The sequence below is a fragment of the Poeciliopsis prolifica genome, unplaced genomic scaffold (genome assembly GCF_027474105.1).
Source record: "Poeciliopsis prolifica strain line A6 unplaced genomic scaffold, Auburn_PproV2 SCAFFOLD013, whole genome shotgun sequence".
Taxonomy (NCBI): domain Eukaryota; kingdom Metazoa; phylum Chordata; class Actinopteri; order Cyprinodontiformes; family Poeciliidae; genus Poeciliopsis; species Poeciliopsis prolifica.
This window is the reverse complement of record NW_026562388.1, coordinates 3681720-3694489: the sequence shown is the minus strand read 5'-3', so window position 1 is coordinate 3694489 and position 12770 is coordinate 3681720. Positions and strand designations below refer to the sequence as shown.

Genomic DNA, 12770 nt, shown 5'->3' with positions numbered 1-12770 from the left:
ACAAAAAATGGGAAAATGAGAAATTTCTCCCGTTGACTTTAAGACAAGTAGCCGCTACTGTTTTGAAATCACTTAGTAATTCTAGACTCATTACTTGTTGAGGTGCAGATCACTTACAAAACCCGTCTGATATTTTGGCCACATATGTAACTTTGCACTTGAGGAACAAGAATTTAGTTTAATACTTTATAATGCACTACTACTGGTAATGCACGATATGAATGACGTTAAATTAATTCCTACCAATACAAAGTTTGGTTTAGTCATTGATCATAATCCCTCATATTTCCCCCTCAAGTGAGGTGCAGCATAAAGTCTTAGTGAAATATTATAAATCTAGTTTCAGTTAAATTATATATGTCATTTTGGCAGTTTTATGAATATTTATCTCTATAATTCAGCTAAATATGTCACTTGTAAGAGAAACGTTGATACACATGCTTAAAATACATATTTATGGATGAGAAAAGGCAAATTTACTCAGAAGTTTTGTTTCATTGTCATTAACATGCATGTATTTAAACATTTTTTGAATAGTTTCTAATGTCTTCAGAAATCCCTAATTTGTAAGCGATCGTGTGACTTCTCTCTTTGCCGATTGCCATTTCTTCCTCTTTAAAATAACCTTTTTTAATGTCCGGTGTTTTGAAGGACACACCTTTTTAGGGAAAGAAAACTTGCTTTTATTGTGTTTCATTGTAAGTAAAAAATAAATCACCAAATGATCAAAGCAGCAAAAATTCAGAATATCAAACTGAGCGGAATCTGTGCTGAATAAGTCAAATTAGACATACCTTTTCAGTCACTACAGCTGGTGGTTATTTTTGCTGCATGATCTGTGGATGTAGTAAACTGTGGTCTACATCGTCCTTCCTTTGTTCACGGTTTTCACTGAGGAGGAGATGAAGAGCGATGTTGGACTCACACAGCTCAGACCACAGAGAGATATCCACCGGATTTTTCTCAAACACATTAACAGAGATGAAGCTGATATCATAATTTCTGAGTGGCACTGTATCCTCTGTGTTCTTCGGAGAAGGTGACCATAAACCTGATTTGGACAGTGTGCACACATCCACACACACACTAATTAAGAAAGACGATAAAATGTCCAACAATAACTTTGGAAAATGCATTAAAGACAGGGAGTTAACGTTACCTCTTCGCTGACTTGTTTATCCTCTGTTTCATCTCCTTTTCTCACCTACATGTTCGCCGCTTCCTGTCTTCAACCCGCCGCTCTCGCCACACCTCGTTCTGCCCCAGTGCCTCCAGAGAAACCAGTCAATCTGACCTGCTGGTCCCGGAACACCAAAGACCTGACGTGCAGCTGGGCCCCCGGGGGAAAAGGAGAGACAAATATCAGCACGGTGTACAAGCTAAAGTACAAACTCAGGTAAAGAGACACACTCAAACCACACTAATGATGGAAAAAGTCACATGGCGTCATGCCTGAAAACTGCAAACTACATTCAAAGAAAAGTCTCAAATCAACTTCTTAAAGTCTCAGCTGACAGAAAAAAGAAAAAGCCTGTATCGTTACTCCCCACTTAGATGGTACGGCACCGAGAAGGAGTGTGAGGATTACAGCCACACGCAGCCGTACTCCTGCAGCATCACGCAGGACCTGCATCTCTTCACGCCGTATGAGATCTGGGTGGAGGCCTCCAACCGGCTGGGCCGAGCGACCTCCGATGTCATCATCCTTGACATCCTAGATGTGGGTGAGTGAGAGAAGCGGCACACATTGACCCTCTTGCTTTGTCTGGTGTTGTCTTTGTGCTGTCTCGCCTTACACCCTGGATAGTAGACAAGCTTTTTAAAGTGAACAGTATCTTGCTGCCTGTCCTCTCTACAGATGATATATGTACTCAAATAAATCCTTGGTGGAATAGCATATTTTTTCCTCTGGGTGAATTTAATCACTCATCTTAATTACCTGGTAAATCTTAATTAAATTAGGTGAATGATTAAAGCTGATTGTCTAAGTGGGAGTACCTTGTTGTTCCTTAGCCATAAGATTGTAAACGGTGCTAAATAGCGTCAGGGATCCAAGCAATCTAAAACCTCCTCATGTTTAAAACCGTTACAAAATCTGAGGTGCAAATACGTTGTAATGTTATTTTCTTGTTTGTTAATATGACTGCAGCGATTTGATTTGAGCCAGGTTAGCTCCTTGTCAGTTTTCACCCTTTAACCTCGTCTCGCCTAAGCGGTTAACTTGACAAACCTGAGAGCAAAACGTTGTTTTAACTTAATGTAGCTCTTAACATAATTGTACAAATGAAAGATGTGGAATAATGTAGTTTGCCTAAAGGGCTTTTTTTCCCTTTTCTTTCGGCAGACATTCAGAGGAATGTGAATGAGTGTTCTCATTTGTCTTTTAACTGCCAGGAAACCTCACGGCTCCGCGTTATGCAAGGCTCTTAAGAGCACCTTCTTGATGTGTTTCATCAACTTATGCAATATCAAAAAACGCTAAGTGGCGGTGCCACTGGGGGGGGATGCTTGTGTACAGCTTTTACTTGTTGTATAAACGATGTCTGATCCTGATGGCGTATCGAACAGCAGTGGTTCAAAATGGTCGGAACGATTCCAGCTTTGGAAATTAAAATGAAACAAAAAACTAAATGAACCTGCAGAATTTATTCTTTTGATGTTTATAATTAATTTACATATTTTTACATTTAGTGTGAAAGGTAGGGAGTTTACGACACACCTGAAGAAATCCACAAAAAAAAATTAAGTAGCATAAGTGATGTTGGGTTGATACTTTTACACGACGGTAGATTCATGGATTTAACATGCAGGGGGCAAAAAAATTAATCCAGCTTTAAACCTGCTGATCAGTGATCAAACATCTCTAATTGATTGGTGATTCACTATGATATTTTAATTTTTGCTCTAACAATAGCAATAATGTGGGACATTTTAGGTGAGTGGCCATTTCCTGATTTCCAAAGATCAACACATGCTTGACTCAGTTGAACTTCATTTTCTTCTGTCTTTCTAATTATAGACAGAATGGCCATATTTATACCAAAGGGGAGCAAAAAAAAAAACATACTATTTAATATTCTGGACATCCTGTTCAACTAAAAAAAATATATATAGGGAAATGTGCCATTGTGGTATTTTTGTAAAACATTTTTTTAACACAGGATTAAATAGATGTAATTAACTTAAAGGATGGATTTTTAAAAAATGTCTTCAGTGTTAGATTATGCTTCTGTAATTTGCTTATTTTTATGTAACTTTATGAAGGGTGAACAATTCACCAGTGCTGTTTTGCTTTAAAAAAAATTTTTTAATAAGAACTAACTAAAATATTTTAAACATAAATATGACCAGGTTTCCATAAAATTATCTTTTAGAATTCGATACCAAAATAATACCCTTAAGTTTATACGAGTGGTAAGAAAGGCAAACAAATCTAACCGCTCCGATTTTCCAATATATGTTGGATCACATCACATTACATCACATTGTAATCTGATTTCCTGCTAGCATAAAGCGGAGCGTTAAACGGGTCTCCATGGCTGCAGTGTCACAGCAAAGCTTTCCTCTGACTTCATGCTGATGGGAAGTGAGTTGCATTCCCTTTTAAAGCTATGTTCTGTGGTCAGTTGCCGGGCTTAAAGGAGCTAAAGAGCATGTAACAGGATCAAATGCTCTCACCCTGCCAGGCGTTCACTCTGACCTGGACATTCATGCTTTTTGTTTTGACTCTCGGGCTCGACTGGTTGTAAAGCGCCCGAAGATGACTTTTGTTTCGCGCCCGCTTTGAACTCGATTCAGAGCCGGCGTCTCGTCTGACGAGCTCATTTTCTCTTTACTCATGCTTGTTGGACATAAACACAGAGAAACACTCGCGTGCGCACACACACGCCTGCACACACACGCACACACACACACACACACACGCACGCACACGCACGCACACACACACACACGCACGCACACACACACACACACGCAGACTGATGGAATGTTCCATGCTGATCCTCGAACCTAATCCTGTCTCCAAGGCAGCTGCAGACCCCGAGGCCTGAGTAACCCGGGCTTTGAGGCTTTAAGTCTTGGACCTGAAATAATACAACCTGATAAGCTTGGAATTCCTCACTTTGTTCGCTGCTGGCACATTCTGAACTTTTCTGGGAAAACGTCCTGAAAGAATACAAAGTTTCTGGGCCGGACTTGCCAGAGGCAGGGAAACGAGCGTCCATCAAACGTTAATCCTGTTGTTCTTATTAATGTATGCAAGCACACACCTGTTTACACGCCTCGAGGGCTGGGCCGGGCCCCGCATAGAAACAGAGGGGCATCCTGGGAGTGGGCGTTTTCTCGATTCGTGTGAGTGAGCGCTGTGTTTGGGTTTTCTCTCATGTCTCGTTTACCCAGCCTTTGCTTTCATTCAAGCGTCTTCCACGGCAAAAGCAGGTCATTAGGAAACCACACCTGAGCCGAGCTGGTGTGAGTCACTCACACCTACAGTCGGGTCCAATCAGTCCTGAAGGCGAGGTGGAAACTCCTACGGGTTTCCCGCATTCCTCAGTCGTTGGGAGATAGAGAGCTAGAGGAAACTTGTACACGCATCACTTGGATATGATGACGTGTTGCGGGGTGACACAACATATACAAACACTGATTCATCTCCAGTGTGTCATGTCTCAAGTATCTGCAAATACACTTACACGAAATTTGCAAGGTTTAGGCAATATCTTTCCTGCAGTAGATGCCTCTCTTATCTACTTCAATTGCTGTCTCATTTTCTGGAGGTTGTAGCTCACGGCTCTGACGAGAGAAACCAAGGCGAGAATCAACTCCAATCTCAGACAAACCATGTAAACACTCGTTTTTTAATTTTTGAACCTTTGTCACATTCGCATTGAGAAGTTATTTACATGGAAACCAATAAATAGTTACACAGGAAATTGAGGTTGGAGGCAGTGTCCCCTCAATGATTAAAAGTCATTCTTTATAATATTCCAGGTTTCAGGGGGAGAAGAATGAGAATCATTTTTATGAGACAAAACATTTTTGGGTCTCATTAATCTTCAGAAAAAGAGTAAATCTTTCTTGGATACCTTGAAAATGTACCACCAACATATTCATTGAACACAATACAAAATTGTTTTGTTGTCAGATTAACTCATACTTTGAGCTTTGTATTATAATAACCTTTTAATTTCTCAATTCACAGACAAAGTCCTGCTGGTTTTGTGAGCTTCCAACTCCACAATATACACACACAGCCACACACACACACACACACACACACACCACACACACACACACACACACACACACACACACACACACACACACACACACACACACCCCCACACACACACACACACACACACACACACACACACACACACACACACACTTTAAGGCCTGTTTCTGCAGCAGCGGTAACCAGATCCTGTTCAGATCATAGGGATTCTCCAATGGCCTTCTCAGCTCTCTTCACGATCATTTTTCTTTTCAGATGCTGAAAGAATATTTATGTTATTCTCCATTTTCTCTCCTGGCAGTGACCACAGACCCTCCGTCAGGTGTGACCGTCAGCCGCTTGGGCCAGCTGGAGGACCAGCTCAGCGTTCGCTGGGAGGCGCCGCCGGCTCTCAAAGACTTTCTGTTTAAGGCTAAATACCAGATCCGCTACCGGCTGGAGGAGAGTCAAGACTGGAAGGTAGAGAATATCTCACATTTTTATATACGTATATATAAAAAGATAGTTGCATTCAAAAGGCACCAAATTACATTCTGTTTTGTCTTATTTTACCAACAGAGCAGTGAGTATTATTAGTATAGGCCTGTATTTGTATTGTCTTAAAATTATTCTTGTTAATTTAAAATTTTACACACTATAGATAAAGATTCCTTTTGGGTGCATAAACATAAGACTTATTTATGTCTTATAAGACTTATTATCTTATATAGTTTTGTAACATGCTTTCATGTTAGCAATTAAAGACTCTAATTAATGTCTTTAATGTAAACCCTGGCAGATGTATTGGAGTGAATTCAAAACTCACTACAAATCTCATGTAGTTTAATTGAACGCATGTGAAATATGACAGATTGTGAAAACTGTTGAAACCAGAATAACTCTCAGTGATGTCGTGTTTAAATTTACAACATAAAAAGGTAAAATTAACGTAAAAAGTTGTCAAGGCAGATGCAAAGCATCCCCAAATGATAGTCAGTTTTAAACTCCTTACAGTGTTTTGTACCTGGTAGAATAGAATAGAATAGAAATATCTGTGTACATTTTTTAAATGCAGGTGAGCAAACAGAAATTTACAGGCACACAGAAAAAAAAAGAAAGATTGTACAATAAGGCAAGTTGATCAAAGTAAATGTAATATATTTTTATATGAATTATCTCCAGCTAATCCTAAACTTCTGGCAATCTCTGCTGTATTATGGAAATTACATATTTGCTGCTGACCTGTCCAGGGTGACCCCGCCTCCCACCTGGACCGTTAGCTGGAGATGGGCACCAGCACCTCCTGACCCCACGAGGGACAATGGCATTAGAAAATAATTGGATTGATAAAAAAATTTCCCCAGGTTGATTTTCAATTAAAAAACATATTTCTTTATGCCTTCATTCCAAAAAAATCAAAGGGCATCCTTTTCACATACACTGCACGAGCTAAAGCACTTGAGGCCTCTTTTGTAGAAATAGCAGCATTGTTGTTTTAAAAATGCTGTAAAATGTGCGTAAACAGGCCCAAACGGAGACGCAGCGGCGCACTCTTTTTGATGCAGACAGTTTTGTAGAGAAATCATTTTCCCCAGGATAGGAGGGAAGATTCTCCTGTAATTAGGGAGGAATTACACTCCTGTAATATAAGCAAGTCAGTACCTGTAAAGTGGAAATGTTAAGAAGCAAAAAAAAAAAAAAAAAAAAGGAGGCGGAGGAGTGGAGAGGCGCGGTGCGGCGGTGGGTGACACTGATACGAAGGAGGAGGGAGAGGAGGCCCGGATCCAAGTGGCTTGAAGGGCTGATGGTGGAAACAAAGCGCCTCTGAAGCGGCCCTAATCATGAGGTCATGCTGGGGAACGGAGGGGATACGTCTCAGCTGTTAATGTCTTCAATATGGCTGCAAAGACGCTCAGCTGTAACGTCTGCCTCAGTTGGCCGCCTGTGCATCACATCATTAGCTCTCCAATGCCTGTAATTTACATGTTCTGCTTTCTGTTGGAGTCCTCCTTAACAAGTGTTTACAGACAGGATGTCAGAGAGAAAGAGGGGGATTATTAGGCCAGATTATTAACTGCAGCATGTGTGTGTGCCTCCTTCTCCTCCCATTTCAAGTATTTCCCTGTCTTCAGTTCTTGTTTGTGTGAGTACCTGTGTGTGTGTGCGTGCGTGTGTGTGTGTCGGAGTATCCGACTTTGTAATAAATAATAGGGAACAGATTTTAGCCAGCAGGCACGGTTACGTTAAAATACTTTCATAAACATGCTGATCAGGAGCCACTAAACAATGTGGTGCACATGCATGTTTTGGTCTGTGCATGGTTTGCGGTTGTGTTTTCTGCATCTTGATTCTGCCTCATGCTTTAGTTTTTTGCCCATTGGTATTTAATACTGTGGTCGGACCTCCAGCGCTCAGCTCCTCTGTGTTTCCTCCGCTGCCCAGGTGATGAATGATGTCGGGAATCAGACGTCATGCAGGCTGGCTGGGCTGAGACCCGGAACCGTGTATTTTGTGCAGGTATGGAGAGTTTGGAGCAATGTGCTTGTGGCCAAGTGTGAACGAAACTCTACACATCCCTGGTAAAGCTCCTGGTTTTGACGACTAAACCAATTGATAAATGCGATAAATAATTTCCCCAACTTTCCACAGCTTGTGTCACTTATATCCTGAACAATTCAACTTAAAAACTAACAAATATATTTCAGGGGGAGGATTTGAAGATATTAAATAGCTGCAGTAGCACATCAGTATTATTATTATGCACACTGCTAAATGTCACGAATTAAGTTAGCACTTGATTGAAACCCCTTTTGATTTCATTTCAGCGTGTCACACCACGATGAGGTAAAACTTTCCCACTCCAGTTTGCAAAAGTTCTTCAAATCCGTCCGTTTCTCTCTTCAATCCCACACATGTCCCGTCAGACTTATTTCTAGACTCTGGGTCACAGTCACAAAATTGTAATTTCCTCCTGGTGAAGTTGTTTCCTTGCTGATGTGGACGAGCGATTGGACTCACTGCGATGCTAAATAAATAAATCCCTTTCTTTTACACCAAGCATTTATCAATTTGAGTCAAATCGTTGCTGTTTTATGTAGCTGCTCATAATTTTGTGCACTTTGACAAAAACATGCATACTTGATGCTCTCACCCCCACGTTTCTTACGGCGTATGCAATTATTTTAGACCATGTCAGTCCTGTTTCTGTCTTTTGGAAACGTTTGGATTTGGTTTCTTGGTGTGGAAAAGGTATTAAAATTTTAGTTTGCTTTTTTATTGTTCTAACAATAATGGTTTTTGGCATTAAATCTTACACTGTAGGAAAAGCCTGTTTGCTTCCCTTTAAAATTTGCAACATGTGATTGGAAGTTGCCAAACAAAATTCTCTCTGCTTTTGGCGAAACGCATTTAAAGCGTGGCGAAGGCAGTATGATGCTGTGGGACGGCATCTTTCTCTCTCGAAAAACAAGGCTTGTCATCTTTGAGGCAGTCTCAAGATGGAGCAAGAGGCCCATATTCATTTTTAGGGAGTCAACTTTATCCTCTAAGAGGTCAAAGTTCACCCTCAAAGTGTAACAGAGAATTTGTGGAGTGAAGTCTGCAGTCCTGACTTCACTCCGCTGCTGAAGAAACGATCTCCTTCTGAAACCGCCATGTTACCTGTAATTAAAATGTTAAATTGCCAATATGTCTTGTTTTTCAAACATCAGTCATCCAATAAAAAACCCCAAGAAAAAGTCATGGTCAGAATAATGTGACTAGACAGATTATACCCAATTTGTTTCCAAGAAGGATTTTTTTCCAACAAAGAATAAGCCCTATATTTTTACTGGAGCTGAACTTTTATTTCAGCTTTGTCAGATTCTCCATGACCGAAAGGAGAACTAAATTGTGAAATTAATTCAAAAGATCTGATTTATGTTTTTTTTCCCTTTCGCTGGTTTGTTTGTTTTCCGTTACAGAAAATACAAACCAGTGAAACTTTAGTTGCACGCGAAAGCGCATCTACGTAACATCAACGATGGAAAAAAAAAAAAAAAGGATATATAAAGATCTCAGCTTTTGACGTAGGGGAAAAAAAAGAAAACAAAAAAATGGATTTTAACAGGGGTGTGTAGACTTACGAGAGTCATTAAAGGTTTAGCGATCGGCCGTTGTTAATTTGCGTCGTATTTTCCACAGGTTCGGTGTAACCCTGTGGGAATCTACGGCTCTCGCAAAGCTGGGATCTGGAGCGAGTGGAGCCACCCCACAGCTGCTTCCACACCCCACAGTGGTGAGAAAAAAAAATCACACATAGACGCACACACACGGGCGCCCTGTCAGGGGTCTCCTCACAAGAGCTTTTTTTTTTTTTTCCATTCTGGATCTCCGAGTTTGGGATCATTTTGGTCCATATAGAAGCAATTTTTGATATCACAGTGTACTGAGCGCCCAGCAGCTCTCGGCGGCAGAGAAGCAGATAGATAATTGTACTTTCAGTCTTCCAGTCTGTTTTCCTTTTGATTATTTTGTCATATTTATTTATCCAATATAGTTTGAGCTAGTCAGGAAATGACAAGAAACAGACCTACTTACTACATTTTGACAAAAGAATCATTTTCTGGCAAAGAAGAGATGAAAACTGTCAGAAATCCTTGAGCACTTGTGCTGTTTGGCATCCTGGATCCAGTTAGGTCGCTCCAGACTCAGGAATACAGTAACTGCTGTATAAAATGTTATCATAAACTGGCCACAAAAACGGCCACAGTTATGAAAACAAAACCCTGATCATAAAAACTCACATTTTTCTGCAAGGGTTTCTTCGGGGGGAAGACTCAGAATGTATTTATTATGGCGCGAGGAGACAAAAAGGTCCTCTGTTAGTGGGAGAAATACGTTCTTGTTGTTTTCATCTTTAGTTGTTGCTCCCGTTGGACCTGCTGCCCTTCCCATGCAACTCTTTACAACGCAGTGAAATCTTTTTACATCTAGGCCTGCACTTTACTTCACTTACTTCATGACAGACACAGTTTAAAAGCTTCAATGACAAAAACTTTTAACTTTTTGGATAATTTACCTCAAGTAAAGCCTGTGGGATCCGGGACGTTTTCACCAACTTGGTGCAGACTGGTGGAATTGTCACGGCAATGAAACAAACAATCACATTCCGATTGCAAGCTTTTGCAAAATATATTCTAAATTAAATATATTTCCCAGTTTTGATTTATAGTATGAGAAGAGTAACTGGTTGGACAGATTTAAATTGTCCCTTGGTGACATTAGAGAGTTGACAGGACAACAAGCCTGCAGGAGGCTCTGACAAGAAGTGGATGAAATTCTGGAGTATATAATCCAGAGATGGAGCTGACAGGACATGATCATCACTGGTAGTCACCGCTCGATTGTTACCAATGAGGGATTTTATTAGCGTTACCTTGTTGCTGGTAACTCTACGAACTCATGAAATCACTTCAGCTAAGATACAAACAATGCATAAAATAAAAACCCTGTGGCGTTATTCTTGATAAAGCGTGATTTGTACCCAGTTTCAACATGTTTGGTTATATATGAGCTTTGGAGGGACAGCTGCTGTACTCTACTAAACAACTAGGCAACATGCAAAGAAATGCCTTTGTTTACTTTGAGGCTAAAATAAGTTTCTCACTGTGTCTGTCATTAGCAGAAGGTAGTATGAACAATATCCTGTGGTAATGTTGGCTTGGTGTGAGATTGTTGTCGGCGGATAATTTTACATAAAAATAGCGCCATAGACCAGTATTACCCAAGAATGTAAATTCGTAGAACATTGTACAAACAATGTACATCTGGAGAAAACTCTCCATTTAGTGTTTTAAAAACCTCTTCATCCCTGTGACCATCTCGTGCCGAGTGTAGTGTTAAAATTTCCCCATAACAGCAGCACATTTAAGATCACTCTTTTTTTCGATTTGCTTTAAAAAAATAAACGGAAAAATGACTCAGTATGGGCAAATAAATAAAAAAATGAAGATGTTTCTCAACATTTAATCTCCAAATCCTTTCTCGATCTCCTCTCCTACCCCGATTCCCCGGTCCTCAGAGCGACTGATGTCCTGTGACTCAAAGTCCAGCGGCGACTCCAACTCCACCCTGCGGCGGGAGCTGAAGCAGTTCCTCGGCTGGGTGAAGAAGCACGCCTACGGCTGCAGCAGTATGTCCATGAAGCTGTACGACCAGTGGAGGGTGGACATGCAGAAATCGCCAAAAACTCGCAACCAGGTAGGTAAGCATCGCTAATGCCGAGAAGAGAGCAAACACACACGTCTTCCACGTAACCGCGAGCGGGCGCGCACACATGTCCCGCGTACACAAACACAAACAAACTGGAAATGGTTTTCTAAAAGCTGATTTGTAACAGACTGTGTCTTTAATTCAGGTTCTCCAAGGGGATAAGTCGTAGCACATGCCGGCCCTGCGAGCAGAGACGAACTGAACGAATGCAGTTTGTATTTCTTTTGGGGCTTTTTTGTTGTTGTCTGTATGTGTGAATGAGGGGGGTAGGGGGAACGAGAAAGAACAAAGCGACTGCATTCTCATATTGGAAATGTAAGACAATTTGCCCCAGAAGAAATCCAGAGGGGACTAAAAATAAAGAGGGAGACGCTTCGTTTCTCCATCCTTTCCGGTCGATTTGAGCACGTCTAAAACGGTGGAGATGTTTTTACTCGTCACGGACATCGCCAGAAAGAAACTACATGGGCGCAAACGACATTGTAGCATGAAGATGTCGGTCAGCGGTAAAGACACTTGACATGCATTTTGACCTGAATGTGCACCGAAGAGATGAAAACTAATCCGATTCCCGCTGAAGTGGTGGCTAAAACGTGTTGTTAGTGGCATTTGGAGCGCCATCTAGTGGCTAGTCGTCATCCACAAATTCTCTAAACAATCCCTTCTCTCTCATCCCGATGTAAAAAGAAACACAACAGATTATGATCCAGTATTTTAACGAGTGCTTCGCTGTGTTAGGTTGAAAGTGTGCCAGACTGGTGCACCCAGGTTCTGTCTGTTTCTGAGAGCCAGTATGTGACTGATGGTGTCTGTGTCGGCTGCGGAAAGCCTTTATTTTTGTATTTTGTACTAAATTGTACCAGCATATTTAAAGTATAAAGCTATGTTTTATAATTCTTAAGTTAAATTTTGTCAGTAAAGACTGTACAATGACTGAAGTTGTTATCAATCTCTAACTGTGTTCTATAAAAATGTTGACAGAAAAACATGTGATGGGATTTTTGTGAGTGACTGCAAGCGTGTGTGTGTGGGTGTGTGTGTGTGTGTGGGGGGTGTGTGTGTGTGTGGGTGTGTGTGCGCGTGTATTGAACGCTTGAAATATACACAGTTCAACACAGATCAATGCAATTCATCACATTCTAAATTAAATTTCTTCCTGCTTTAACTAACATAAAGCTGCTTTTAAACTATTACATTTAGTACATCTTCATTATTTATTGTTATTTCTATGTATGAAATTGAAATATTTGCAAATAAAATATATATTTAACTTTAATGATTAATTTGTTGAATTGCTTTA

The 12770-nt window shown here is 40.6% G+C and overlaps 1 protein-coding gene across 3 annotated transcripts in view; it reads left to right on the top strand.

Annotated features, from left to right (window-relative positions):
• The window catches only part of crlf1a (cytokine receptor-like factor 1a), a 34404-nt gene extending 21658 nt beyond the window's left edge, over positions 1 to 12746 (top strand). For 2 of the 3 annotated variants that reach the window (XM_055038430.1, XM_055038427.1), the window contains exons 3-9: positions 1267 to 1396; positions 1555 to 1724; positions 5541 to 5698; positions 7661 to 7735; positions 9401 to 9494; positions 11280 to 11458; positions 11616 to 12746. In XM_055038430.1, coding sequence (XP_054894405.1) covers positions 1267 to 1396; positions 1555 to 1724; positions 5541 to 5698; positions 7661 to 7735; positions 9401 to 9494; positions 11280 to 11458; positions 11616 to 11639 — 830 coding nt within the window. In that variant the 3' untranslated portion in view covers positions 11640 to 12746. Of the gene's footprint in view, positions 1 to 1266; positions 1397 to 1554; positions 1725 to 5540; positions 5699 to 7660; positions 7736 to 9400; positions 9495 to 11279; positions 11463 to 11615 lie in introns of all 3 variants that reach the window. The other variant, XM_055038429.1, reaches the window with a different exon arrangement.
• Positions 12747 to 12770: the final 24 nt, after the last annotated feature.